Source organism: Balaenoptera ricei, chromosome 3 (assembly GCF_028023285.1).
Source record: "Balaenoptera ricei isolate mBalRic1 chromosome 3, mBalRic1.hap2, whole genome shotgun sequence".
In the NCBI taxonomy this organism is placed as follows: Eukaryota; Metazoa; Chordata; class Mammalia; order Artiodactyla; family Balaenopteridae; genus Balaenoptera; species Balaenoptera ricei.
This window is the reverse complement of record NC_082641.1, coordinates 58,336,951-58,364,409: the sequence shown is the minus strand read 5'-3', so window position 1 is coordinate 58,364,409 and position 27,459 is coordinate 58,336,951. Positions and strand designations below refer to the sequence as shown.

The following is a 27,459-nucleotide window of genomic DNA, read 5'->3' as shown; positions in this document are numbered from 1 at the left end:
CCAGCCTGGCAAGAAAGGAGGCAGAGGAGGAGGAAGAAATCTGAGACAGTAGATATTTTACTTAAAGAGACTGAGCAGTTACCAAAAATGACTATTTTCATTATTGCATTGGACCAAGTAGACTAAAATATACCCTTTCCTGTCCCCACTGTCTAGAGGGTAGGACTTCATAGAAAGATCACATCTATTATAGATAAAATAAAGAAATAAAGGCAAAATAAAGAAATAAAAGCAAAATAAAAAGCATCTGAGTGTAGTGTAGTAAAACTGTGCATAATACACTTTCACTATTTACTGCCTGCTTTCTGTGATCCAGCTATTGGAGATGTGAAAACAGGTCAGCTAGGCTCCACCTTCAAGGAATTCAGTGTCTTAGGGGTGAGGGACATTAAATAATAGTTGTGATACAGTAATGTGAGGGCTGTTATAAAAATATACATGAGCCAGAGTGGCACAAAGGAGAGAACGATGAACTCAAGGGAATTCAGGGGAGGCTTCCAGAAAAAGGATCCTCAAGCTGCATCTTAAAGGGCAAGTTCGAGATTTCTAGTTAGAAGTGGGAGAAATAGTCACCTGAATTCGCTAAACAAAAAGTAAAAGGGGGAGGGGAAAGATTTACTGAAGCCATGTGAGGGCAACTCCAAAACTGAAGGAATTTGATATCCAAGCCTTGAGAGGGGGGCATCTTGGCAGCAACAGGCCCCCAAGGACTAGAACGAGGGCCTGGAATCCAGCAGGACCCTACCACAAGACTGCTTCTCTTTACATGTGCGCAGTATTTCCTCCTACTACAGACTGCTTTCTCCCAGCTAACGGCTTCCATTCCCACCCTTCCAGCACTGCTACCCAAGAAGGAAGACATCTCCCTCCAAATTCCAGTTTGAAGAATACCAAGGAAACACACTGATTTACCAAGTTGAGATCATGTGCCCACCCTGGTACTACAGCTGTGGCCAGGCAGGAGGAGTGTTGTGATCGGGCCACCTGGGTGGGATGCCCACCCCACTGCATCCAGGAGGGCAAGGTCATATGAGAAGGTGGCAGCATCATTTGGACCCATGGCCAGAGCAGTGGAGGGGCCGCCCACTAAAGAATGTGTGTGCTGTTCAGTGAAGGGCAAGAGAATAGGAGGCAGACAGAACCAACTCTCCAGGCCAAGTTAACATTTGGCCCCTCTCTACGTTTCCATGCCCCATGAATCAACAGCGCACAAGCCCGGGCTATCGTCCATCACCTTGATACACTCTATGTATGCCTGACTCTGCCCATTTGCTTGGAAGGACAGTCTATTAAAACCCCACCAGTTCACCACAGGCTATTGAAATGACATCCCTTTCATGATGCCCTCAACATGAACTGGTCTCTTCACCTTGAACTTTGACAGTAATTTGTCCTGAGCTCCCCTATTGGACTTATCACATTCTGCCTTAATTAATATATCTGAATAAACAACCATTGGTCCTTCTCCAAAACTGGAGTGGTACGCAGGAATCTCTTGAACATGGGGTGATAAATTAGGATAGTGCCTCCTTTCCACTGACAGGAATTAATGCAGAAATGCATCTTGCCTAAGAATTTGAACTAACTCAAAATAAAGGGAAAAAATCAGTTTCAAATATGTAGCTATGCGGTTTGGCAACAGGCTTGTAATGGGCCTCCTCTCCCAGGCTGACAAAGGTAGGCCTCCTGGCAGAGTCTGTAATTGAAACTGCTCCACGTGAGGTTAAACACTATCTTCATTGTGAGCCAACGAAATCTTAGCAGGTTATGTCACCTTTAGGAAAATGTTTCTCTTCCTTAAGAAGGATTTCTGTAGTGACTTATTCCTCCTATGGTATTCAGGCATCCTTTGGGGACTTTCTAGATGGAATACATACATGCACATGAAACTGTGTATGTATTCAATAAAACTTCTTGAGAGAAAGGAAGGGAGGGAGGGAGGGCAGGAAACAGGAAGAAAACAAGTAAGTCCATGAGACAAAAGTAAGTCCATGAGACAAAAGTAAGTCACTTTAAAAATTATCATTAAACCTTCTGAGATGTCATCATACCTTTAATACGTACCGGGTCAGGGATTATTTTTCAGATTGGGTACCTGCTCTCCAAACACTAAATGAGCTCATGAGATAGACCAAGACAGTGGTCTCATGAGTCTTATCTCCACTCCCAGCACACTCACTCTCTCTGACTTTATCTTTCTCTGTCTGGGACAAACCTGGGAAGCTTCCAGGATACACTGGAAGCTCTCCCATACCATCCTTTTCTCAGTTCACCCTGCCTCTTCTGCTCCTCACCCGACTATCCCATGCTCCAGTCATCCATTCATCTCTTCCCTCACAAGCCAACGATGTGCGTCAGTACTAGATACATATGTGTGTGGATGTAACAAGACATAAGACATAAGAACAAGACATAAGAACAGCACTAACATTTTACTTCCCCAGTTTCCACTGCCACCTCTATTCCTAGTCCAAGATGCACAGGACAGGGAGAAGCTACCATGGTGAGATACAGTGGCACCTTTTGAATATAAGACAGCTACCTATTGAATTCACCATCCCTTACCTCTACTAAGAGGTGGTGAAACACACTGGGAAGAACAAAACCTTTAAATTCAAGGACTATGTCCTGTTGCGGGTCTGGCTCTGCATTTATTGGCCCTGATCTTGGGCAACTCATTTCTCTGAGCCTCAGAGCCCCAAACTAATAAATGAAGATGACACCTGACATACAGGTATTTTATAAGATAACACATGTGAAAACCACCTTGTACGTACAATGAATGAATGCCATTCACCTTATTTTACCATGCTTACTGTTCCCTGTATTTCTTGGTATGGACTTGGATATAACTTTAAAACTCTTTAAGCCTCAGTTTCCTCAACTGTAAAACAGAGATAGTATCTTGAGTTATTTTGAGAATCAGATGTTATAAGTATAAAGTACCTACCACAGCTTAGTAAACAATGGTTATTATGATTAATAAGGTAGTACATACATACTAGTTATTTTGACTATGACTACAGAAAGTTTGGTCCTATCTAAGCTCTCCAAGGTTGTTTTCAAATAGGCATCGCCTCTTGCACCAGCAAAAAAAAAAAGCAGTCTTTCACACTTTGTGTCATTAGAGAGGCATATGATGGACATGAGCTGGAGTAGGAGAGAATGAGACACACGGTATAAGTGGATGAAAGGCACAAAGAGAAGAAGAGTTCAACACTTTCTGGGACCTGATGATTCATACTAAAAATGCATTTAAAAGACAATAATTATGGGGAACTTAGGTGAAGCCCAATCCCTATATTTAAAAATTTTTCATTAATAAATATTAAATTTCTTCGTTGACTCTCCTACTGAAATCAACAAAACAAAAATCCAGGCATTCCTGGAGTCCTTGAAGTGGACAGTCGTGGATTCTGGCCCACACCAATCATTAACCACTCAGTTTCCAGTACAGCCTGTTCTGGGCTGCCCATAATATGACAAAGGGCAACTCTGAGATCCCAGGAATACATTTTGGGCAGTTTGGTTTTAACTGCTTTCACCCTCTGCTTACATCACATTCCCCTCTAGACACCAGTCATTTCCAAAAGCGCGGCTTCTAAGTTAGATCCTTTTCTCTTTCCTTCTGAGGGCATGAGGATAAGAAAGTAGTAGATGTGGTTTTTAGTTAATATATAAGTATTGATAGGTTTCTGCTAATCCAATTTTCCTCTTATTACCAAACCCTCTAAATTTTCACCTCTCGAAACAAACCAGTAATGTGTACCTGTGTCTATCAAAGAACAGTGATAATAAGGCAGGAGGGGATATTAAAAGAAAGAGAATACTAATAAGGAGGATCAGGACACAAAAAAGAAGAGAGAATAAAAAATAATTCTGACCAAATATGAAAGGTTTGCTAATAAGCCAGAAATCCCAAGCCCTCAACACCCCTTCACGACTTCCCAGGAGACCAGAACCCACATCCTGAGAATGATGTCGGTGATGATTAGAAGGAAGGAAAGACTAAGGAAGAAACTCAAGCCACCTTAGTTTTAAAGACTGACAGAATAAGGGACAAGAGACCACAGTTTTTCACAACCTAACCACGGAACTGAAAAAAATCAGGTTCCTTGGTGTTTCTTCTACTATATGAAGGTGGAACATCTGTATCCCGGGAGAGGTAGGATCCATTCCAAAGCTTAAGATCCCTGTAAGCAGGGACAGTATCCGTCTGGTTCACTACTTCGTCCCACCCTCTAGGAAGCACCTGGCACTCTGGACACACTTGCTGAACACTCAAATGATTCCCCATCACTTCACTTCTTCAGGCCCCATCATACTCACCTATAAAATGAGGTGGTTGGGCCTGGCCATTTCTAAGGCCCTTTTGGCTGTAATGTCTATGGTTCTGGGATTCCATCCAGCTGACATTACAGTGTGACCAAACCCACCCTTCACACCTAGGTCGTCATTATTTAACAGACAAAGGAAGCATGGGACACAGTCTGACCATCCCCAGCTCTCTGCTACCAATCTTAGTTTCACTTGTCCTTTGTTTATTAGAGGCAAATAGTTAATCATTTTCAAATCCCAGGTACCTGCTTTCACTTGAATTGAGTTTAATTTATACATGGCTATGTTATGACTTTCTGCTGTAGTTCAAACTGGCTGTGCTCCAGCTTTGGATTTCAAAGGAGAATGTGATTAACGCATTCCCTACAACTCCAGTGGACTCTCAAGGTTCTCCACTGGCCTCCTAATCATTAATCCCACATCTCTCCAGGCTGTTAGGCTACCGAAGCCTCCCTACAACATAGGCGTCCAGTCTGCCAGCCAGGCAATATAAATACAAAACTATATAAAGCAGATTATTCCCCAAATTTAACTGGATGAGAATTAGCACAAAGATTTAGTAGTCTTACAGAACTGCTACCTGCCCTCAAGAATTTCTCCATGTACGAGAACTAATAATATTCACTCTAAGGAATGAAGGACTTCGTGTATCTCCCCTCTCAGAAGTCATTTAAAAGTTTTAAAAAAATTATTTGGAAACAATTTCAAACTTCCAGAAAAGTTGAAAGAATAAGAATAGCACAACGAACACCAATACATCCTCTTTACCCAGATTTACCTATTGTTAACATTTTACTCCATTTTCCATTTGAGCCTGAGCTTGCTTTCACATGCACACGTTTGTGCGCCCTATAGATACTCCCCTCCCCCCGAAACAATTAATGGTAAGCTGCATTTATATCATGGCCCTTTACCCCCAAAGAAGAAGCAATTACATTTTAAAATAGAATATAAGGAAAATAGAATGTTGTACAAATGTTTTAAGTCCCCAGTGATAGAATTTCAAGAATGGCAATGAACAGCGTGGGAGATTTGTTCAGGTTGAGGCTTTCTACTATTCCTAGAGAGTCAACCCATTGTATTCCTGGGATCAGCCTTGATCCCAGGCCAAGAGCAAACACACATGCACGCGCGCGCGCACACACACACACACACACACACCTCCATTTTATTTTAGAAGGAAAAAAAAGCCTTGAAATGAAACAGGTACGGTGACAACCGCCAGCCTCCATTTTTCTCCAGGTAAAGCACAGGGTGATACGGCTGGTCATTCTGTTCTCACGAGAGAATTCTGCTCCCCCAGGACAAAGCTACAGAGGCGGCCCACTTTCAGAAACACCTCTTCTGCTTATAAGCTCACAAAAATGTTTCTGTTTGAACTAAAAACATAACCACATAAAGTCCCTCTACAACACAAGAAAGGGCTACTCACTACCTTTCTAGTTTTGATAAACCTCAGAAGGCAACAATCACCACCTGCTTGGGATGGTGCACCGGATACTCAGGCCACCTCCGCTGTTGCCTAACACCAACTTGTCCCTTGGTTTCCAAGACCTGCACCACAAGAGTGGGTTGCAGGTGAGGGGGAATAAGCAGCATGAAGCCACTCCATTATTATCACGCTGCAGATAAATAGCTCTTCTGCCTTTGGCAGTAAAGCATTTTGCATACTTGGTAATTACCGTTAATAAACTTTTTAATATGTGACTGCATCCCCTGGAGAAATATAGGCTTTCTTATTGAAATTACTTTCTTAAAATCCCTTCCTTAGAGCATCTACAAAATCAAGAAAGTAGAGTAGAAAAGAAAGAATTTTCTTAGATATAAAAAATTTTTTTTAATTAGCACACACTTGAAAACTAAAACACAAATGCAGCGGACACCGGGTACTAAGCGCAAGCATAGTTCTCTGCACATCCCACAAAGACCAGACACATTTAAATCAACAAGACACTTTATTGTCAAGGTAACACCAAGGTAACTGAGCAAATGAATCCAAAACATTTACCTTGTACTAAACTCCCTTTTTTTTTTTAAAGGAAAAAAATAGCGCATGCACAATACAGCACAAAGGAAGATTTAAAGTGAAAGGAACACAGGAAGGATGAGTAGGTTTACCTCAGAAGTCTATCTGTAAAGTATTTATATTATAAGAGTTTTATAAAGACATGTATAAACACGCACTTATCAGAAAGAGTCTCGCAAAGCAACGAGGAAAAGAAAGGTAAGAATAGGAAGACGCCCGGCTTGGCTCTGGGGGTAGTAAAAGATCGCATGATCTACCTTGTTTGGACGCCCTCCGTCGAATCTTCATTTTGGGGAAGGAAGGCCACGAGTAGTTAAAAGGTGAGTCCGAGTCAGAATCCATCTTTTCCTCTTGATGAAATCAACAGATTCAACAGCAGAGACTCAGGAAGAACTCGGACATCCCCAGCCAGGAGGCGAGTCTCCCGTGTGATGTAAAAGGAAGGAATGGGGCTGGGTGAAAGCTGTGAACACCGAACACCGGGGAGGGAGAGGCAATAAATGTTTTGCTTCCTTCAGGTGTTCAGGCATGTAGACCAAGAAGGAGGCTATAAATATGCAAGCCAAACTGGGAAAATAAAAGGCGAGTACAGCAGCTCGGAGTGGCACTGGTACACCGCAGTCCAGTTATTCAAAAGGTCACTGGGAGCAAATGAATCATTAACTCTCTTCTCGTTGCTGGAAATGGAAATGGAAATGAAGAAGAAAGGTAACTGCGAATTGAAAGAGAGCCGCCTGAGACTCAAGAAAACCCTCCCAATGCAGACGCCTGTTTTGGTCGGGAGCTAGAGGATCATTTCTCAGAAAAGCCACCCTGTACAGCATGAGATAAAGGTTGAGGTTTATGTGTGTGGACAGCCAGAAAGCTCCAGTACACAGACAAATAAAGGCCGTCATACTCAGGGCAGGGATTTTTCCAGAGCAATCTATTCTTTCATACCACTGGCAGGTTTGGCAGCTTTTCAGATCTAAGAGCCAAAACAACTCTGATAATTCATTTAACAATCCAGTCACCCCATCCTTTTAATCCAAAAGGGGTTGGAAGCTTTAACTTTTATCCAGAATTGTACTTATTAAATTCATGTAAAGTCATCTACTTTACTGTTTAGCACAATTGGGGCGTTTTTTTCTCAAATTGTCACCAAGTTTGGCCATCAGTCGCAAGGAGCTGGGCGCCTTCGGGGCTCTGATCTAAACTTGCAGTCCATCTCAATGGAGCTAGCAACTAATTTACCACAAACCAACAGTTCTTACACAGTCTCCCTGAACAACTCGCCAGTAATTAGCATTCAGTAGAAGCCCATTACTGCCTCCCCATAAATTGTTGACACTGCTCAAACTTACTTCTCTAAACCCCTACCGGCAGGCGTACAGATACATGGGCCTCAAATAAGCTCAAGCACAGCAGCCAAGGTCTGCAGCGGAAAAAAAGTATATCCCAAGTCTCATACGGGAGTCTCTTTTAAGCATTTCTTTTCACAGAAGTATTGTATTTTGTTTGAGGGCATCTGACGGCCAAATAAACTAAAGGAGAGTGGAAACAATATGAGGATCCTTTCAACTCTGCAGATCTGGAACATGACAATATGTGTCTTAATTAACATTCATCTCCTTACTTCAATTATTTCAAAAATTGTTGGCACTCTCGTGCCATGCTGTGTGAGAAAACAGATGCATAACCTGCTCCCTGATAGCTAATCCTGTCTGATTGGGCTGGGGTTGGGTGAGGGGTACAGATAGATGCGAAGGAAATCAGAATTACATACGTCACCTCTGTTTTCATATGGGTTGCTATGTAAATATAGCATACAAGTAGATCAACTATAAGCTACGTAATGACAAGCATCACAACTAAGTTAAAACAAAAAATATATTCTCTACTTTGTGACCTTTTATTTGAAGAATAAGTACATATTTTTCTTACTCAGCTGGAGCAATCGTAAGGAAAAATTACTCTCAACTCTACTATCAGATAAGAGAGTTTTAGTCCATACACAACTTTCTATAAGAAAATAGATAAAATCTTGTGAATGGGTTTTCATTCATTCTCAGTTTTAGGACTCAGAACACTGTAGGCAGCTGCTAAACGAATGAATGATTTACACAGTTAAGTCCCAACCCGTAGACGAAGAATCTTTGTATGACAGCTGTAATATTTTTGGTAAATATCTGCTAATTGAAGCGTGTACCTTGACCAAAAAAAAAATGCTATGTGAACCCTGGTAAAGTGTTTAAATATATATTTGCATTTTATTCATCATAACAGTGTCTACATTTGCAAAGAGCAATACTGTTGGGTGGAGAAAACCCGTTGTTCTCTAAGGCTCCATACAATACTTGGGGTGTGCACAGAACTCTTGGCTGCCTGAGAGATGTCCAGAGGCCCTAGAAAGGGAACCTCCACAAGTGTAGACAAGCACCATTTGGAAATGAAGGTACTGGGTCAGGAAATACTGTTATCTTTCTCATTATCATGCAAAGTAAAGTTTTAGAGCCACTTAACCAGAATAAATCCCAGGTCAACAAACTACTGGAGTGGGCTGCTCCTCTCTTAAGCATCAGAGACAGGTCAGAAGACCTTCAGGACAATGCAAAGATATGAAAGAACTTTGTAATATGCAGTTCTTGAGTTGAGATGCCAGGTAGGTGCATCTCAATCTAACTATCCCCAAAGCACAGTCCATGTTGACCAATTCCATATCAACTGATTGCTGATATAGAAATTATTCCGGCAATAAAACTACTAGAATTACCCATCCAGTACATATGAGAAACCCAACAAGAGACTTTCCAATCTCCTCATTTGCTTTATTATTTATCAACATTGTTTAAAGAATAAATTGAGTTTACTGACCAGCAGTGTGCATAGTTAACATAAAAAGTGGAGTATCAAATATTGTGTTGACAGTCTTTTTTTAGGCCAACTCGTTTTCTTACCAAAGTATTTCTCCTGAATATGGGTCATTTATCCTCCTTGTTTTCTACAGTAATTGAGTTTGTCCCGGCATTGGGTCAATGTGATTGCATTTAAATTAATTCAAGATGTTATTTACATCTCATTCATATTCAACAGCTTAATTTCTTTGCTTTCTCTGACTGGCTGATTGCAATTGCAGTTGGCAGAATTCAATGATATATCCCCAAGGCCACTTTCTCACCAGATATCATACAACCATGACAACAGAAGAATGTAAATGATTTCATCAGCCTTACTGTGCCCGCTCTAATTAGAAAATCCTTTACTTAGAAAATAACCTCCATAAAGTCACAATTATCCAGGACACATGCTGTCACCTACCTTTCAACAATGATAAAACTGAACCTCCCTAGAAGAGGATTTATATTTCAATTTAAATTACAGTATTTGTACAGTTTTCTTATCCTCCAATGGGATCCAAAATTCCTTGAGGACAAAAACTGTGTTTTACATTCATATTTTTAAGGAGCCTCAAGCTGAAAAGAAAAAGTATGGGATTTTGGAGACATATATAGATGGTCGCCGGCTTATGATGGTTCAACTTAGGATTTTTCGACTTTACCGATGGTGCGGAAGCAACACGCATTCAGTAGAAACTGGACTTGGAATTCTGAATTTTGATCTTTTCCCAGACTGGCGATATGCCCTATGACACTCTGTCGTGATGCTGAGCAGGGGCAGCGAGTACAGATCCCAGTCAGCCACGCGATCATGAGGGTAAACACCCCATATGCTTACAGCCATCCTGTACCCATACAATCATTCTGTTTTTCAGTTTTACTACTGTATTCAATAAATTACGAGATACTCAACACTTTATTATAAAATATGCTTTGTGTTAGATGACGATGCCCAGTTGTAGGCTAATGTATGTGTTCTGAGCATTTAAAATACTCTAGGCTAAGCTAGGACGCTCAGCAGGTTAGATTTATTAAACGCATTTTTTCACTTACGATATTTTCAACTTATGATGGTTTTATTGGGGCATGACCCCATCATAAGTCAAGGAAGATCTATATATCTGGACTCTGTCACTTATTTACTTAGTGGCCCTAACCAAGTCACTCATACCTTCTGATCCTCAGTTGTTTCCTATAAAATGGGATATCTATACTTCAAAGAGTTGTAAGGATCAAATGAGATTATAACAGTAAAGAACATACGTCTTCACTGAGTTTTAGTTTAAATGTTAACTGTAAATAAAGTTTCCCTTTCATTATATTTCTCTCCTATATTATAGACACTGAAAGATTCTTATCTTTATCTCAAGAATAATAGCTTGATTTTCAAAACAGAGACATGGCAACATGAAAAGAAGTTCCAAGGAAATCATACCGACACAGAAAGAGGAGGATTTGTTTTGCTTTTCTGCTCCATTGTTTGACCACCAGAGACTACAGTTTTTAACACTGTTAAACACCACTCTTGGGGAAAAAAATAAAAATAATAAAAAAATACAGACAAAAGGCAGCAGGACCCATGATGCAAGGACAAGCCTATCCTGGATAATTTCAGCCTAAACAGTGACAATTTCATGTAGTTCAAATTCTAGCATTAGGTGAAAGTCAGAGATAATCAAAATCTTCCTCAAAAATGCCTTAGAAGGCACCATGTCATCACTCTAAGTTCAACAGAAACAGTTCTTTGCTGGAGAACATCGTTACCTCGGTCGGACACCAGATGAAATGGTTGGCTTTCACTGAGAGGCCATGTTTTACAGAAAACAAAGGTCTTAAAAGCACGGCTCACATCCACATGTAAGATGCACTCACTGTGAGCCCCAGGGAGGGAAGCGCACATTCACGTCCAGCTTCATGCTCACTCAGGGCCGTTACACTCACTGAGTGTAGAACCACCTGAGGTTCAAATTGTTATTTTTCTCCCTATCTCCCCTCCTTGTTGTATTTTTTTAATAGAGCCTATAAAGTTGAATTCACATAAAATAGACATGAAGTAGGAGCATGGTACAATGGTGGTCATAAATTAGAAACCCAGGGTGCCACCATTCATAATACCACCTTACTTTAAAAATAAGAATATTTTTACTTCTTATCTACCTTAATTACCTTGATTTATTTGAACAAAAACTCTGCATGCCCCTCCGAAAGTTCTGATATGCCCCCTTATGTCATCCTACTATCTAAGGGGGAGAAAAAACCCAGACGCAACCTAGAAGTCCAACAAATGAAATTACCTGTATTATGATATACCCACATGTAATACAAAAAGAGAAAAAAATTCTCAAAAACACTTCAGGATAGGAAAATAATAGATTTTCTGACCAAAGTAACATATTAAAGAATTATGTTGCCAAAGCTTCCACCAGCATTTAGTATTGCTACAGATACAGGTTCTACTTAGATGATTCTCTTAAGGAAATAAAGATCCTTGGTGGATCTCTTTTTGTCTTAAACACTGAAGTTCCTGGGTATAACCTGAAAGGAAAGAATTAGGACAAATTCACTAAGTTTTTCTGAATGATACATTGTGAAGAATTTTGAATTTATCCTGAAGAGGCAGCTGTGGATAGTAAATGTAAGGGTCCCTGGAAGAAGCAAGGTTATGGGCCATAAGTCTGGACAGAGAAAGGATGGAGGGGGAGGAAAGTATCTTGTTACAGCCTGAGGAGAAAAAAAATTCTTCATAGTAGGAAGAGCCGAGGCACCTCGGGAAGCAACATCTATGATTACATTTGAAGTTTTTTCTGATAATGTTCCAATTTTAATTTTCCCAAACCTTCTGAAAAAGTTTCTTACATGTTATGGACTTATTCACAAACTTTTTTTAAAATCAATTTTAACATCAAAGTTCTATTGTTCTATAGACTTTTATGGTCATTCACATGTAAATAAGTTAAAAGAGCAAAGAATTTAAATCGTTTTAATATAAGTGTTATCAAGCCTACAGTTCTGAAGCTGAAATTCACACAAAATGTGATGGATAATCCTGTTTGTTTGGGTTTTTTTTAAAGGGTGGGCTCATCTTGTGTATGCTACTGGAGTATTGTTGCTTCTAGGCCCTCTCAACTGACGGAGCACTGAAATATGTGTGTCCTAACCTAGGTATATACACATACCTACAAATATTTCCATACACAACCATGTGTATCTATTTGAACTAATCATGAGTACATAGTGATGTCCACGTCTCTCATTCATTAGCACATGGATGATTCTGGCCTCCTCCCCTTGCTTTTCTGTAAACTCCCACTCCAATAGTGAAAAACCTGACACCTACTCTCCATCATCCATTGACTTACTTATTTCCAGTATATATTAATAGTGGTATCAGAAATGTTAACCTGTACCCCTATGGGAAACAACTTTCTCACCTAGAAGACATGCTTATGTACAGTTTCTTTTGCCTTTATTCTTACAGACTCTACTCATTTCCAAAGTTACTGAGGTCTGCACCCCGCTCCCATCCTCTATGGTGAGGTTGTTTCCAAAGTTTTTAGTACAATTAGGTTGTTCTGCTACATTTTGTATTCCATCACAGGATCCTCCAACCTCTTAATTTTTTATTTGCACACATTGAAGTCTCCTCCGTGTGCCATAAAGTTCTATGGGCTTTGACAAATGCAGTGTCATGTATCTACCATTACAGTATCATAAAGAATATATTCACCACCCTAAGATAAAACCCCACAATGACAGGAATATGTAGAAAGGACACAGAAGCCAACTGAAAGAGTCCCTCATCACCAAAGCTAGAACACTCTGAATAAAGTAGTACTAGATTACTACCCAAAGTGTAAAATAAATATCCATGAATTTATACTGACATAAATGATTGAATAAATAAGCGAGAGGGATAAAAATCTCCCATGGAGAAGAATTCCAAATGGTTTCTGTAGATACTTTGCCCACAGGGAAGCATACGGATAACTCCTCATTCCTAAAGCGTGGGCTGCACATCATGACTTCCTTCCAAAGAACACAATATGGAAAGAGGAGTGGGGAAGAGTAACTTTACAGTGGAGAAACCTGACAAACACTAGCTCTACCAGGTAATCAAGGTCATCATCAACACTGACAAGTCATGTTGATATTATATGCTATTGATATAATGTGATGGAAATGGCACTTAACCTCTGTGGTCTTCCTCCCAAAACCCATAACCTCAGTTTAATGATAGAGAAAACACCCCAAAATTACCAATTAAGGGACATTCTATGGAATACATGACCAGTATTCCTCAAAACTGTCAAGATCATCAAAAACAAGCCTGAGAAACTCTCACAGCCAAGGGGAGCCTAAGGAAACACAGCTGAATGTAATATGGTATCCTGGGACAGAAGAAGGAAACTAGATAAAAACTAAGGAAATCTAAATAAAGGATGGACTTTAGTCAATAATAATGTATCAAAACTGGTTCATTAATTTTAACAAATATACCATAATAATATATGATGTTAATAATAAGGGAAACTAGGGGAGTCTAGGGGGCTGGGTGTATGGGAACTCTCTGTACCATCTTTGCAACTTTTCTGTAAATCTAAAACTGTTCTACAAAATAAAGTGTAAAAATGTTTTAAAGGATGGGGACAAAATGTACAGACTCTATGTTCATTAAATATTTGTGGAATTCATGCTAAAAGAAAGTGTGCATTGCTTATTCAGATACATAGAACTCAAGTCATGCATAAAACTCCATTTCCCTTTGCTTAAGTTCTGAAGTGAAGTTCCCATGTAACTCTGAGGGAACTAATTAGACATTAAAAGATTATATGCTAAAAATAATTGTAATTTCTCAGAAACAAATAGTGTCACTTTGGGGTTAATATGTTCCTAAGAGTTAACCCTAATGAGGAGCCCCCATTGGACACTTGTGAGGTAGGTAAGTCTACTTCAGTTAGATCAGCAGAAACCTAATGGTAGATAAATCTCAAGAACCTGGATGAAGCCCAGCTCGCTTACTCAAAGTTTGCTTCAAAATTCTAGACACCTTTAATTTCACTCTTTATTCTGTTTTTTGTTTGTTATTTTAAATGTTATGAAGAAACAAAAGACTATTTACCCCTGGCTCTCCTATTCGGCATATGATTGCATCACTTCTTTCCTCTGCTTTACACGCATTCTTCAGAAGAATCTCATATTGTGAAGAATAAGTTCTGTTGGATTTCTTGCCCATGACTGAAGTAAGAGGCCAAGTTTCATAAAAACGTCTTCCAAATTAGGCACTCTAAAAGTTACAGCAAATTGTCCCAATAAATTGATAGAGCTCGTACTGCCTGGCAATGAAAGCTAACCAGAATCTTAATTGTCCTAAAGTCCCTTCCAAGGGATTAACCACTAGGTACTCAGCAAGCCTAAACTCAACATAAACACACTGACACTGCAATCAAGCCCGAAACCTAAGTTTTCCTCTGTGCAGGCAATTCTTTCATTAACCATCTGCAAACACAGGTATTCTGAAGTGTTTCAACAAAAGGAAAGGGGGCAACATCCCTAAGTGGAAATTTAACTTTCCACAAAAAGCATTTACAAATACTATTTCCAGGATATATTTCATATTCTTCATTTGTTTCATGTTTTATAAGGTAGTTGTAGTTTCCTTAAGATTTTATACTTGTTTGAAATTTATAATTATTTGATTTAATCAAAACAGAATCTTTAGGGACAGAAGCTATGGAATTATTCACTAAGCTGGTTTATTTGGAGTTGAGGATCCTATTTTGGAGAATGAAAAATTTAGAGTTCAGAGAAAGAACTGCCATATTTTTCCCCCTCCTAGATTACATTTCAGAAATTAAGTTGGTTTGTGACATGAAAGAAAAAGGTGATTTAGAATACACTACAGCTAGGTTGGTACTACTGTCAAACATCAGGCCTCCTTGTAACGCCCTATGACGTTAGTGTAAACAATCATCCACTCCCTTCATCCCAAACTGTGCACCTCTTAAGTCCAATAAATGAATGTGACATCAAACTACAATCACTTGATTCCTTCTTAACGTTTAAAAAGAATCTTTAAAGGTTTAATCATCTCATTTAGGTTCAAGTATTTAGGAAACTTTCAATAAATTATTTTGTTTTTTACCTTTCCCACGGATCTACCATGATATTGATGGTGATAATCATTAAAAGTCTGCAAACCTAATACAAATGGGCTTCCATTAATTGCTTTTGTAACCAACTGAGATAAAAGTGGAACCACAATTCTCCAATTCCAAAAACACTGAAAACCCAGTAAGTCAGAGTGATTTCAGCAGAGCAGGGCTCCCTTAAGGAGCTATGTCATGGTTCTCAACCTTGGCTGTACCTGAGAATCACCTGGGAAGCTTTTAGAACTCCTGCAACACAGGCTGCACTTCAGGCCAATTAGCTCAGACTTCTCTGGGGGTGGGACCAGGGCTTCAGGATTGTTTGTTAAAGCTCCAAGGTAATTCCAACGGGCAGGCAGAGTTCAGATAACAGAGTACTTAGATTAATTAGCGACTCCTAATCTTAACTCACTTTCATTTTGCTTTTTGTTTTTAAACACATATTTGTGAGCAAAAACTAGGCAGAACATTAGACCTATCATTAGACCAGACAGCTTCCTAGCCTTGGGACTTGTTTAAAAAAAAAAAAAACATAAAAAAACTATGTTAAATTATAAGAAAAGACGATAACATGAAGACATTACACCTCCAATAAGACTTTAGTTCCTTCACATTTCCTTGTCTGTAGTATTATATTAACCTGAAAACCCCAAAGTTCTTTTTTAACTTACGGGATAAAAGTCTGTCAATAAATATTCCAATTGTCTAATTTAAAGAAAAATGCTTTATTCGCATTCCACAAGGAGAATTTTATCCAGAGAATGAAACCACAAATAGAAAAGGCAGAACACTCGTGATAAGAGAACCAAATTCAGCTTATATCACTCAGCAGAATTCCAGTAGGTTGCCAATTTCTTCTACCAAAACCAATTTTTAAAACCTCAACAACTGCAATAAGAAATTTTCATTGAAGTGAATGAAAGGAATAAAATCTGAATCAGAATTTTTACAAAAAACTGTGCACTCCGAGTGATCTTCTTGGTATATTTCTCCAGCCCCAGACCCTTTATTTCAAAACCAAAACACTGGTAAGCTTTGGTTTGTGGTGGAAAGATGACCCCAAAAACAGAAGAGAAAAGAAAAAAGAAGAAAATCTACCCAAAACTTTTGTAGCCCGGGGTATAAAGAGAGACCTGCCAGAAATTAGGCTTGAAAACTTACTTTTCAGAAGGCTAAGGGCTCTGCTAAGGTTACCCCCTCTCCCTTTTTTTCCTTTTTTCTTTTCTTTCATGTTTCATGCAACAGTTCTGAGATCTCAACATAGATACACATGTGTTACTAAATAATAACAGCCAAAAGAGGGCCAGCTTCCAGTGACACGGGTCCTAGATCTTAAGATTCCACATTTTGGATCTTGCTTCTGCAAATAAAGTTTCAAGATGTTTCCAAGCAACTTAAAATTGCTGTTTTATAAGGTTTTATAGCTTAGCAGCATCAATTCCATTTCCAAACTTTAAGTTAGTATAAGAAGGAAAGACTAACCTAATTAGTCCTACTTATTGGTGGTTTGCCAGACTAGCACTGTTGACTGCACCGTCTCCACCCAGCTCACCACCTAAATCCATGGGCCTGGACTCTCCCAGATACACCCACAAAAGCAGACCTTGGATAAAGAGTTCCTGCTGCCCCTAACATTCTGTTCTGAGGGACTATTCTTTGGATCTCCCAATCACTTCCTTCCAGTTTCCCTTTGGTGATGTTTTCCTAAGCTTCCTATGCGGGGTCTCTGTTTCTCTCTGTCTTGTCTGTGTCAGCTGGGTTGAGCACCCTGAAACACCTCACTTCCTACTGTTTGTTTCTGTTTCTGCTTCCTTCTCTTCCCAACTCGTCTGGATGAGTTTTTCTGGTATCAAGTCAGGTTTCCTTTCACATCCAGCTTTGGCTCATCTGTCTCCCTAGTGCCCACCTTCCCAGTCCCAGCACCCACTAAGAGGTTTTCTCATATTACATATAAGTAATGAACAGTAACAGCAAGGAAGTGACCCAGGGCATTAACCAATAACTGGGATTCGAGCCTCAGCATGTACTGACAATTGGGCCACTCTGTAAAATCAACAATACATACATATTATAAAAAGGAGGGTTTTGTTTTGTTTTGTTTTGTTTTCCTGGTCGATAAACACTTGTGGAGAGAATCTATGACATTTTCCCTTCTTCATACAAAAGTAATCCACATTTTTCATAGAAAAATGTACAGCATCATTTTAAGCTACCGTCTAAAATGAAGCTTACTTATGGCATATAATGTTACATGAATAAAGCAGGACATAGAATTCTATTGTTTACATGATCACAACTATGATCATGTAAACATACCAAAATTTAATAGTAGCTGCTTTGGGGGTGGCAGAACGATAGGGCTGTTTTTCTATTCTAAAATTTCTAATTTTTCTTAACCGTGGTCTTTTTTAAGTCTTTTGTCATTTACAGACAGTTCTGGGTGTACTCTGATGCTTTTGCAAATATGTTCCTATAAAAGGGTTTCATCTTCAAGGAATTCATAGAAAAGACTCTGACAAGTACACGTTTCTGGTAACTGTACTGCTGAACTGAATGAATAAGCATTTTCAGAACTCTAATGAAAAACTGATGAACTCATAAAAGTGCTAACAAAAGATCAAGATGAAAAAAAAATTAATTACATGGGACTGAGTGAACTGATGAGGATGATTATAATTTTTGTGACTTTCTGTTTGAATTAAAAAAAAAAATCCCACAAGGACTCAGAGGCAAAGAATATAGAAATCAATTTTCACTGCAAAGTAAAGGAGCTGTTACAGTGGAGGATTACTGGACTGAATGTCAATATTATGACATAATATGAGTGTGTTTCGTGTTTCGTAATTGCAATCATTGTTGCTTTTGTTGTGGTCATCCATGTACAATGCTTGGTGTCAGTCTATTTATCTCTTGTAAAAATAAAATAGTGTGTGTGTAAAAAAAAAAAAATTTCTAATTTTTCTACTGTGAACATTTATGACTTCTGTAATTACAAAAGACAAAATTAATTTGTTTTTTCCAAAAGGCTTATTTAGTAAATATTATGCTTAGAACCTCCGGCACTTGCATCAAGCTCACTCTCCGCCAGCCAAACAGCTGATACGGCATCACTTACTGCCCAGCACTTCACGGTACCGGGACTTCACAGGCAGGAGGAGGATGCCAGCCAATTCCACCACCACCGCCCCTAGGGTCTCTACCTCCCTACCACCTTCTCCCATGGGGAAAGTTAAACATGCTCACAGAGTTCTTGTCGTAACATGTCAGTTTTACCAATCCTTCATTTTTCCATCCAAATAGTCATACAATATACAGCTTTAGCCAGGTAAAGCTCAAGTTATCTTCAGTCCAGTGCAGGCAGCGGCTGATAAATTACTGCAGGAAGGTCAGCTTCAATATGAGTGTCACTAAATCTGGGCTGTCCCATACAACCTCACTCACACTTGAATATCACCTGCTGAGAGAGCAGGAGTGTCGCCTTCCAGGGGCTTCTGTAACCCACCTGAGACACTGGCACTCTTGTTTCACAGTCCTCAGGCACGAACTTAACTTTTAACTGGAAATCTGAATTTCTAATCAGGCACGTGGCTTTATTTTTTCAGATTCAACCTTTCAAAAGAAGAGTGTGCAAGACAACAACTAACCAAGCCATTTCCAGCTTTGCCAGTCCAGCGATGGCTTATGCATCTTTGTTTGCAGCTGGTATTCCAATGGGGCAGCCAAAGCTCACCCTCTCCACTGCATTTCCCAGAGGTTGTCCACGTGTCCCGCTAGATGTTCGCATCCCTTCTCCCTGGTACAACATTCACAGCTGCCCACTGTTGAGCTTCTATTGCTTAATCATATTTAGCCCCATATCCTTGAGCCAAATGGACCCTTCCTTCCTTTTCATTTCCATACTGACCCATTTCATTTACCTTCTCTTCTACCCGTTCCTCCAAATGCTGTGCCCTCTCCCCGCACCCGACCTGCCCAGCACGTGAAGGCACCGCACGCTGAGGGGTCTCACCCTTCACTGTGGCAGCAACAGAATCGGACCCCAGCGCTCAACTCATACTCTCCCCTTTGAGCAAAAGGCCAAGCCCTCACAGTTATCCACAGACAGCGGGGCCCTCACTTCTGGACTCGCCATAAATGTGATCTTACTATCACTACTCACTACTGTGGTGGTTCGGGGGCACCAGCCCCCAAACTGGATGAGGTTACCAGCTGTTACCCACTGGAGACTTTATTCTTCCAATTAGTAGTCATTTTCAGTGTATAAACTAATGGTGAGTTGGTTCTTGATGCTGATGGGCCAACGACAGCAATACAAAGGGAGCTTACTCTGGTGCTTCCCTGTCCAGTGCAATAAATAAAGTTCAAAGGCAGCTCCTCAGTCACACTGGCCACACGTCACATGCTACATAGACATATGTAGCTACCCACTGGAACGGCGCTGATGTCGTTTATGAGATCGCACTGAACTCACGGCACACCATTTTGAATAATACAAATCAGCAAAGACGTATACCTCAGTGCCACATTTATCAGCACTTCCTCAGAGACCAAGCAGAATACAAGCACATATAAAGTAGAACAGTTTAGAAGCGGCCATGGGGAAAAGCCATTTCCGGTTCCAGACACCAGCTTACCAGCTAATTCTATTATGTTCTTTGCATAAAATCAGGTGACCTTTTCTAATCCACCAAGTTTAAATGAACAACAAAGCCAATGTTCGCACCAGGGATAACCATTCATAGACCTTCTCATAAATCACCGGATTAATGTCATACACGCTCGTCTCTCTCAAATTCTTTATCACATCCCTCCTCAGACACGATGATATTACTGACAAAACACTCCGATTAGGTCAGGCTACTACAATTTCCATAACATGTGCCTTCTTACCCAGCAAGGATACCAGTTTGAGAACGGAGTGAATTTTTGAAGCCTAACATGAAAATAATCCTGCTATTTAATACTATTAACAGCCAACACTCCTCCCCCACCAGCAACTTGTCTCGGTAAACATTCTTCAAAGCGAACATTCCTGGGAGCATGATGCAATCTGGAGATGAGACATCCTGCATGCGAGAGCAGCAGCCAAGCTCTGGGCTTCAACAGCCCACGACAGTCCTCCACGTGGGCACGTTTGCTTTCATTTCCCCTTCCTCTTCCCCTCTTCTAGAAGTAAATTATTACTCTTACCTTATATAGCAGAAATATTAAAGGTGTGCACAAAGCCCAGTATGGTCTAGTTTCTATTCCAGTTTCAGTAGTACCTCCCACAAGGAGAGCCAGAAACCACCTCTGGCTTGTGGCCAAACTACAAGCAGCACAGCCAACCTGACGCTGAGGGTACTTCCTCCTCACCCTGCTTTATTCTTGTAACTGCTTTGTTGCATGCCTGCACTCCCCAGGGAGCCCCCTGCACCGCCAGACTCCGCGGGCCACCCACCTTCTCTATTAAGCTCACCCAGGGAGCTGTCTTGCTTTTCCCCGATTTCACATCAGCCCAAGCACTTGGCCACTGCCACAGCCACCACCACACCCCTGCAACTCCTCAGACTGCTCTGCCCAGGCACCTTCCAGGTGTGCGAGCTGCTTCAGCTTCACTGAGCCTGAAGAAACCAACTGGGCAATTTCTGGATTATCTGCTTCCCACTTATGAGCCCCAGACCATCCAAGTGCCCAGACGGGGCATCTGCTGACAGCCCAGGCTGTGCGTGTCCTCAGACCCCCAAGAGCTTCATCAGCCTCTAACTCAAAGGTAAGTCTGGAGCCCTGATTAGCCCTGAAGAATTAGGAAATGCCCGAGGAGGAGATTTGGGGAGGTGCCCCTTGGGGAGTGGTGAATGACAATGCTTGTGAGCAGACAAGAATTCCCAGGGCCAAGGGGAGAAATACTTTCCCCTTGCCAAGGGAGCTCCAGGTTCCTTTGAAGGGACACCCACATCAGATCCATGCCCCAGGATAAGCGTCTGGTCTTTTCCTGAGGCCAGGGGATAAGATCACACAGGCTCAGCTCCAAGGGGCCCCCACCGGCTATCAAAATAGGATAGCGGTAAACTTGGGGATTCTGAGGCCAGGCAGGATGAAGTTATGAATCTCAACTGCCCCATATACCCTCTACCAGTGGGCTCAGTCGCATGACCTGAAACGGAAGCTGGCAGTGCCTACCTCATAGGAATAACAAGGTAACATATGACAAGCCCCGAGCCAACATCTGGCTCAGAGTAAAACTGTCTAGGAAAGCTTGGATTGCTTTTTTTGTTTTGATTTGTTTTGTTTTGTTTTTTAGATTGTAAATGGAGACTGAACCCCTGAAGTCATAGTATTATAACTGATGCTGCAAAAAAAATTTACCTGTGTGGGTTTCAAGAAATAGACAAGGCTCCCAGAAAGGAAGATTTTATTTCTAAATAGATTTTCTTCTTGTCCCCTGCATACCTGGGTCTGTGATACCCCCATATGCGTGCTGGAGGAAGCAATATTTTGGAACATACCCAAATATAGACTGTCCTGGTCTTCATGTTCATTCAGTTGAACCACCGGGCTTTTCACATGCTGGAAAAGATAAAGTCAGGTGGCTTTTTTTTTACAAGTTACTTACTTGATAACAGTAATGTTTATTTTTGTAAATGAAAAAACAACCTAAGAAAACATCAGTAAAGACATGTTACATGTGTCACCACACATAAACAGAAAACTAGTCTTGTACGTAATATTAAGAGCTAGAAATAAGGGAAGAATCTGTCCCAAGCAGAAGCATGCCTAAAAGCTATCCATAGGTTATTTTATATTCAAAGAATATCTCCCAAGTTCATTCTTGCAATGGCATTGTTGGCAAACATCTGTAGATATCATCTTCAAGTACAAATTTGTGGAAAAGGTATACAGTCATCTTGCATATACAACTACGACCCAGAAAGACAGCTAGGTTTGCTCATCAAGAGTAGAGATCTAAAATTCGATAAAGGAAGCAATTTCAAGTTATTCTGAATGTGCCCTTGGACATATCCCTGAGGGTTTTTTTTTGCTTTGGGTTTTTTATCCTATGTTTATTACTGCTAGGTCTTCACTTCTACTTCAACCCTGGAGAGAAGCACAAAGATGAAAATGGGCAGGGAATCATTACCTTTACATTCTCCTTTCCAGGCGATGATCTGCTGGACACCGAATTCTTAATCTCTGCAAAAGGAATAATTCTCATCAGGATCTGCTGATAGGAATTTCCATTAAAAACAAAAAAGGAAGAAGAAGGAAAAGGAAAAAAAAAAAAAGAAACTAGATGACAAATGTAAATGAGTTGCTCAGAGCCGTCTGTGTGGAGCTAGGTTTTAGATTAGGCTTCTTAAAAATCAACTCTCCGCAGAGCAGAGTATCTGATAACCTGACAGCCCAAGACGCTCTGGTATTATTTGTGTGGACCAAGATGTAAACAAGCCCAGGAGCTCTCACAGGAAATCCTGAGGAAGACAATGATTGTTAAATAAACAAATGCCCCTGATTCAGAAGGAAGGCTGTGCACTGACCGAAGCCTCTTCAAAACAGCACAGATTCTAAGGACGTGACTCGTACCCACCTGAGGAAATCCCACATGTCTCCTTCCTCAAGTGCCACCGATTTCATGTTTCAAAAGAGCCTAATTCATTCTAGATGAGGTTTGGTTTTCCCTTGCCCATTGTTTAATGTCAAGAACATCAGCACAGCCCTTGGGCTGGGACCTCAGACAGTGCCAGGCTCTGCACTAACCAGCCCCATGCACACCGGGGGCCTTCTCTCTGAATAGAGGCTTTCCTGGAAGCATCAGTGGTCGTGATGTTCTAGGATGAACAGAAGGTCCACTTAAGGTGTGCTTTTCTCTGTGTTTTGATTGATTGGTTTTCTTCCCAAATACTCAGTTGCCCATAAACAAGAGCCACTGTTATTGAAATAACCACCAAAAGTAGGTTTGGGCCTAAGGAAAAACAGAAGTGTTGGGCACTCCTAACAAGGGCAGCTGGATGGAAATCTTCACCTTGAATTTGTATTGATATACAACACTGTGGGCCCAGGCCCTCCTCTTGACCCCTCAGCTTCCCTGCCCCCCAGGCCCCGCTGGATGCCAGCTCTGGGGAGCCCCTTAGTTTTCCCACCAGGTCCATTAACTAGGCATTCCCTCCTCCACTTTGCCACTCCTATTAATTTAAGTCACATGAGGCCTCAAACCTCCAAGTGGATTTATTCAAGCTCTTCTTACTTCCTGGCAACAATGCCAGTTTTCATCCATGTTTCTGCTTAGAAAAAGTATAAGGTTTTCGCTTAGGTGGCTTTCCATGGCGAATCTTAACAAGGTAAGGATGGAGCAGAGAAGTCAACAAACACAAAGTCATGATGTATTTTTCTTTAAATCTGCATAACAATAACTTTGAATTTGCTTTACATCAAGCAAGTTAGTAAGATATCTGTCCTCCACAACAGTATATTGCTCTTGAATTCATAATGCATATTAGTGTCTATGATGAAAAATGAATGGGTAATAGCCTCAATTTCATGTGGTCATGTCAACTGACCTCAACAGGGAGTAAGGACAAGGCTGTAGCTGACACCCAGCCTGGGCAGCTTTTGTTCCTCAGCATCCACACCTACGTTTACATGCACACCCCACATGAGGCCTCCAGGTGGCAGCAGAGTACCATCTGCAGAACAACAGGGCCCGCGATGGGAATGTCAAAATGAGACAACTTCACCCTTCAAAAAAGCCTGCTGTTTAAGCACCAAAGTCCAAAACACTATGTTAAGAGAAAGTTTTCGTTCTACTGCACAGATGCAGAAAACTGATGTGAAGCATCTACTATAGTGTTTACCATATGGGAGCACAGCAGGTCTTCTGTTTTAAAATACATATACCCAAACCCTAAAAATTGGGTGAAGGAGGGTAACTAGAACTAAAGTTTCAACAGACACATCTGCATAGACAGCAAGAGAGTCACACACATTTTTATTGCCCATCACTGGATATTCCTTTAGAGACATTTCAGACCATATGCTTTTAAATGATAACAACTCTGCATTTCTAAAGAATTTTGTACCTACAGCACTGATGCAGAAGAATAATACACATTTTATTCAAGACTGCTGATGAAGAAGGCTCTATCGGCAGGTAATCCACCTGTAACAACAAAGGATGTGTTCACCCAGTAATGTGCTCAGAGCCCACCCCGGTGGTATGTTCAGATTCCAGCTCCCTGCCCCTCTCAAAAGGCCAGTCTTCATACACTGCCAGCCTACATTTTCCTTACAGTCTAATGCAATTTTGTTCAACATTCAAACAAATACTACAAACTATGTTAAAATAGACATCGTCATAAAACATATAATCATTTTAAAAACAACTTTCAAGGTTATAAAACTATCTCAAAATCATTAAAAATATTTGTGGGGCTTCCCTGGTGGCGCAGTGGTTAAGAATCCGCCTGCCAATGCAGGGGACATGGGTTTGATCCCTGGTCTGGGAAGATCCCACATGCCGCGGAGCAACTAAGCCCGTGCGCCACAACTACTGAGCCTGTGCTCTAGAGTCCACGAGCCACAACTACTGAGCCCACGAGCCACAACTACTGAAGCCCGTGCGCCTAGAGCCCATGCTCCGCAACAAGAGAAGACACCGCAGTGAGAAGCCCGCGCACCGCAATGAAGAGTAGCCCCCGCTCACCGCAAATGGAGAAAGCCCGTGCACAGCAACGAAGACCCAATGCAGCCAAAAAAATTTTTAAATAAAATAAATAAATTTTAAAAAATTTGTGACAGGATAATCATGTATCTTTAATTAATCTAGGATGATACAGAACTGTATCTTAGCGCTTTTAAAGAATTTGGCACTCCTTCCACCAGAGTTTAATTAAATTGCTCCAGGAGAGTTTCTGCTAAATGACGAGGATCCTTTTACACTCACCCACTGCACCACCAACTGCACAGTGCAATCAAACCACTCATTGCTATAGCAACCTTCAGCAGATAATGATATCAGTAACCCCAAGCTATTCTGTTTTAAAGGCCTATTAATCTCGCCTTCAAGGCCCATCCAGAAGTAAGGATCTCCACCTCCTAAAACAGATTTGCCAAACATCATAAACATGTTTTTTATTGCCATACTATAATGGATCAAGAAATAATCTCTAATATTCATGTTCACCAGCGATGCTGCACTAGCAAACAGCATAAGATCAATACCAGTGTCTTGTTAGGAAACAGATTAGTCTAATAGATCTCAACTCTGTGCACAAGTCATACGGCCTCCTTTTGAGAAATGGGACCATGGAGGCTAGACTTAAGCAAAGAGAAAGCTTACGTGGAAAATACAGGCTGCTCAGTATTCTCCTTCAGCTACAATTTGCTGTGCCATCTGACTCCTCCCCCAGGAAGGAGGCAAGAAGGATCTCGATCAGAGCCAGCCAGACAACTACTGCTGCTTCACCCCGACCCTCAGGTTCAGCTCTCCACGATCAAGTCCCCAACTGGGTTAGACATGCAGGGCAGCATCAAAAGCACAAAGGAAAACGCGGGTCATGCTCTCAGCTTGCTCTTCTGCCCCACAAATGCCCAAAGGGACTCATAGGGTAGTTCACAGTCTTTGAATGAATCCTCTTCTCCCAATAGACTATGAGCTCTGGGAAGGCTGGGTCCAAATTAATTTAAGCCCAACATCTGTATCCCCAGGGCCAAGCAGGGTGCCTAGCATATTACAGATGCCGAATAAATGTTTCTCTCCTCGATGTAGATCTGACAGCCCAAAATAACTGATGAGATGTAATAGATCATTAGGGACAAGAAAGGGAAAGTTGTTTACTTTATTAAATTACTAATTCAAATACTCCAATACCGGTGCTATTTCATCACAACTTCTGAACTGCCAGCTGGATGAGACAGATGAATGCTTTTCCCCTGGCTTTCTCCCACCCCTCCAGCTCTGCAAGCCCAAAAGTCACCCTTTCCTCTCTAGTTACGCATTGGAGTTTCACTATGAACTTCACTTCACGAATCACCTTAGTATTTTACCCTAGTGTGCATGCCTGATTCACAACTGCTAGAGAATTAAAATGGCAAAGGGAAAAAATTTGAAAAACCATCTACCGCTCTCAATTCAGAGGCTATTATAACACACTGATCTTTTGTTTCGGTATCTCAATTACTCCCTTTTTTTTTTTTTTTCTAAAGGTGGGAATACTAATGCCAACAGCTATCAGTTGGCATTCCCAGTATAAATATGGACTGGGAGAAACAATGAGGCACTTATCAACAGAAATATCAACATGAGCCCTGTTAGTCCATGAGTCCCAACGTTCCGTATAATTTAACAAGCTCAACCGGGCCCCCAGTGATCCGGGCCCCCAGGATCGGCAATCAGGGAGAGGATGTCAAGGCGAGAGGAGACCTCAAGCAACTCAAAACGTGTTCTTTTACAATATAATTTTTACATTTCTACTCTGCATTCTTTCAGAAAGAAATTAAGACATCTTTTTTGAAATACGTAGTGTTTTCTTTTTAATTCAAATTATTCGTGACACTTTTTTGAGTCACAAAAGTAATTAAGAAAACTTGAAAGGGACTGAGAAAAAAAATCAATAAAACCACCATTAATCGTTTAGTATATTCCCTTCACACATATACACATATATATTTGTATTTGTATATTTGTATTTGTATATATATGTATGTATATACATGTATACATATGTGCATGCATATACATGTATACATGTATGTATATACATATATACATATATGCATGTATATACATGTATATATATGTATGTATACATATATATAACAGCTTTGAGGTATAATTCAATACCATACTATTCATCTATTTAAAGTGTACAATTCAATGATTTTTAATATACTCAGAGCTGTGCAATCATCACCACAACCAGTTATAGAACATTTTCATCACCCCAACAAGAAACCCCATACCCATTAGCACTCGCTATCCATTTCTCCCCGACCACCACTGCTCCCACCCCAGCCCTAAGTAACCACTAATCTACTTTCTGTCTTAATGGATCCCATTTTGGATACTTCACATAAATGGAATTATACAATATGTGGT

General features: G+C 40.7%; 1 protein-coding gene across 1 annotated transcript in view; it reads right to left on the bottom strand.

Annotated features, from left to right (window-relative positions):
• Positions 1 to 27,459, bottom strand: part of ARHGEF28 (Rho guanine nucleotide exchange factor 28) — a 316,101-nt gene that overhangs the window by 124,749 nt on the left and 163,893 nt on the right. The window contains 2 exon segments of the mRNA XM_059916571.1: positions 21,875 to 21,935; positions 22,507 to 22,559. Coding sequence (XP_059772554.1) covers positions 21,875 to 21,935; positions 22,507 to 22,559 — 114 coding nt within the window.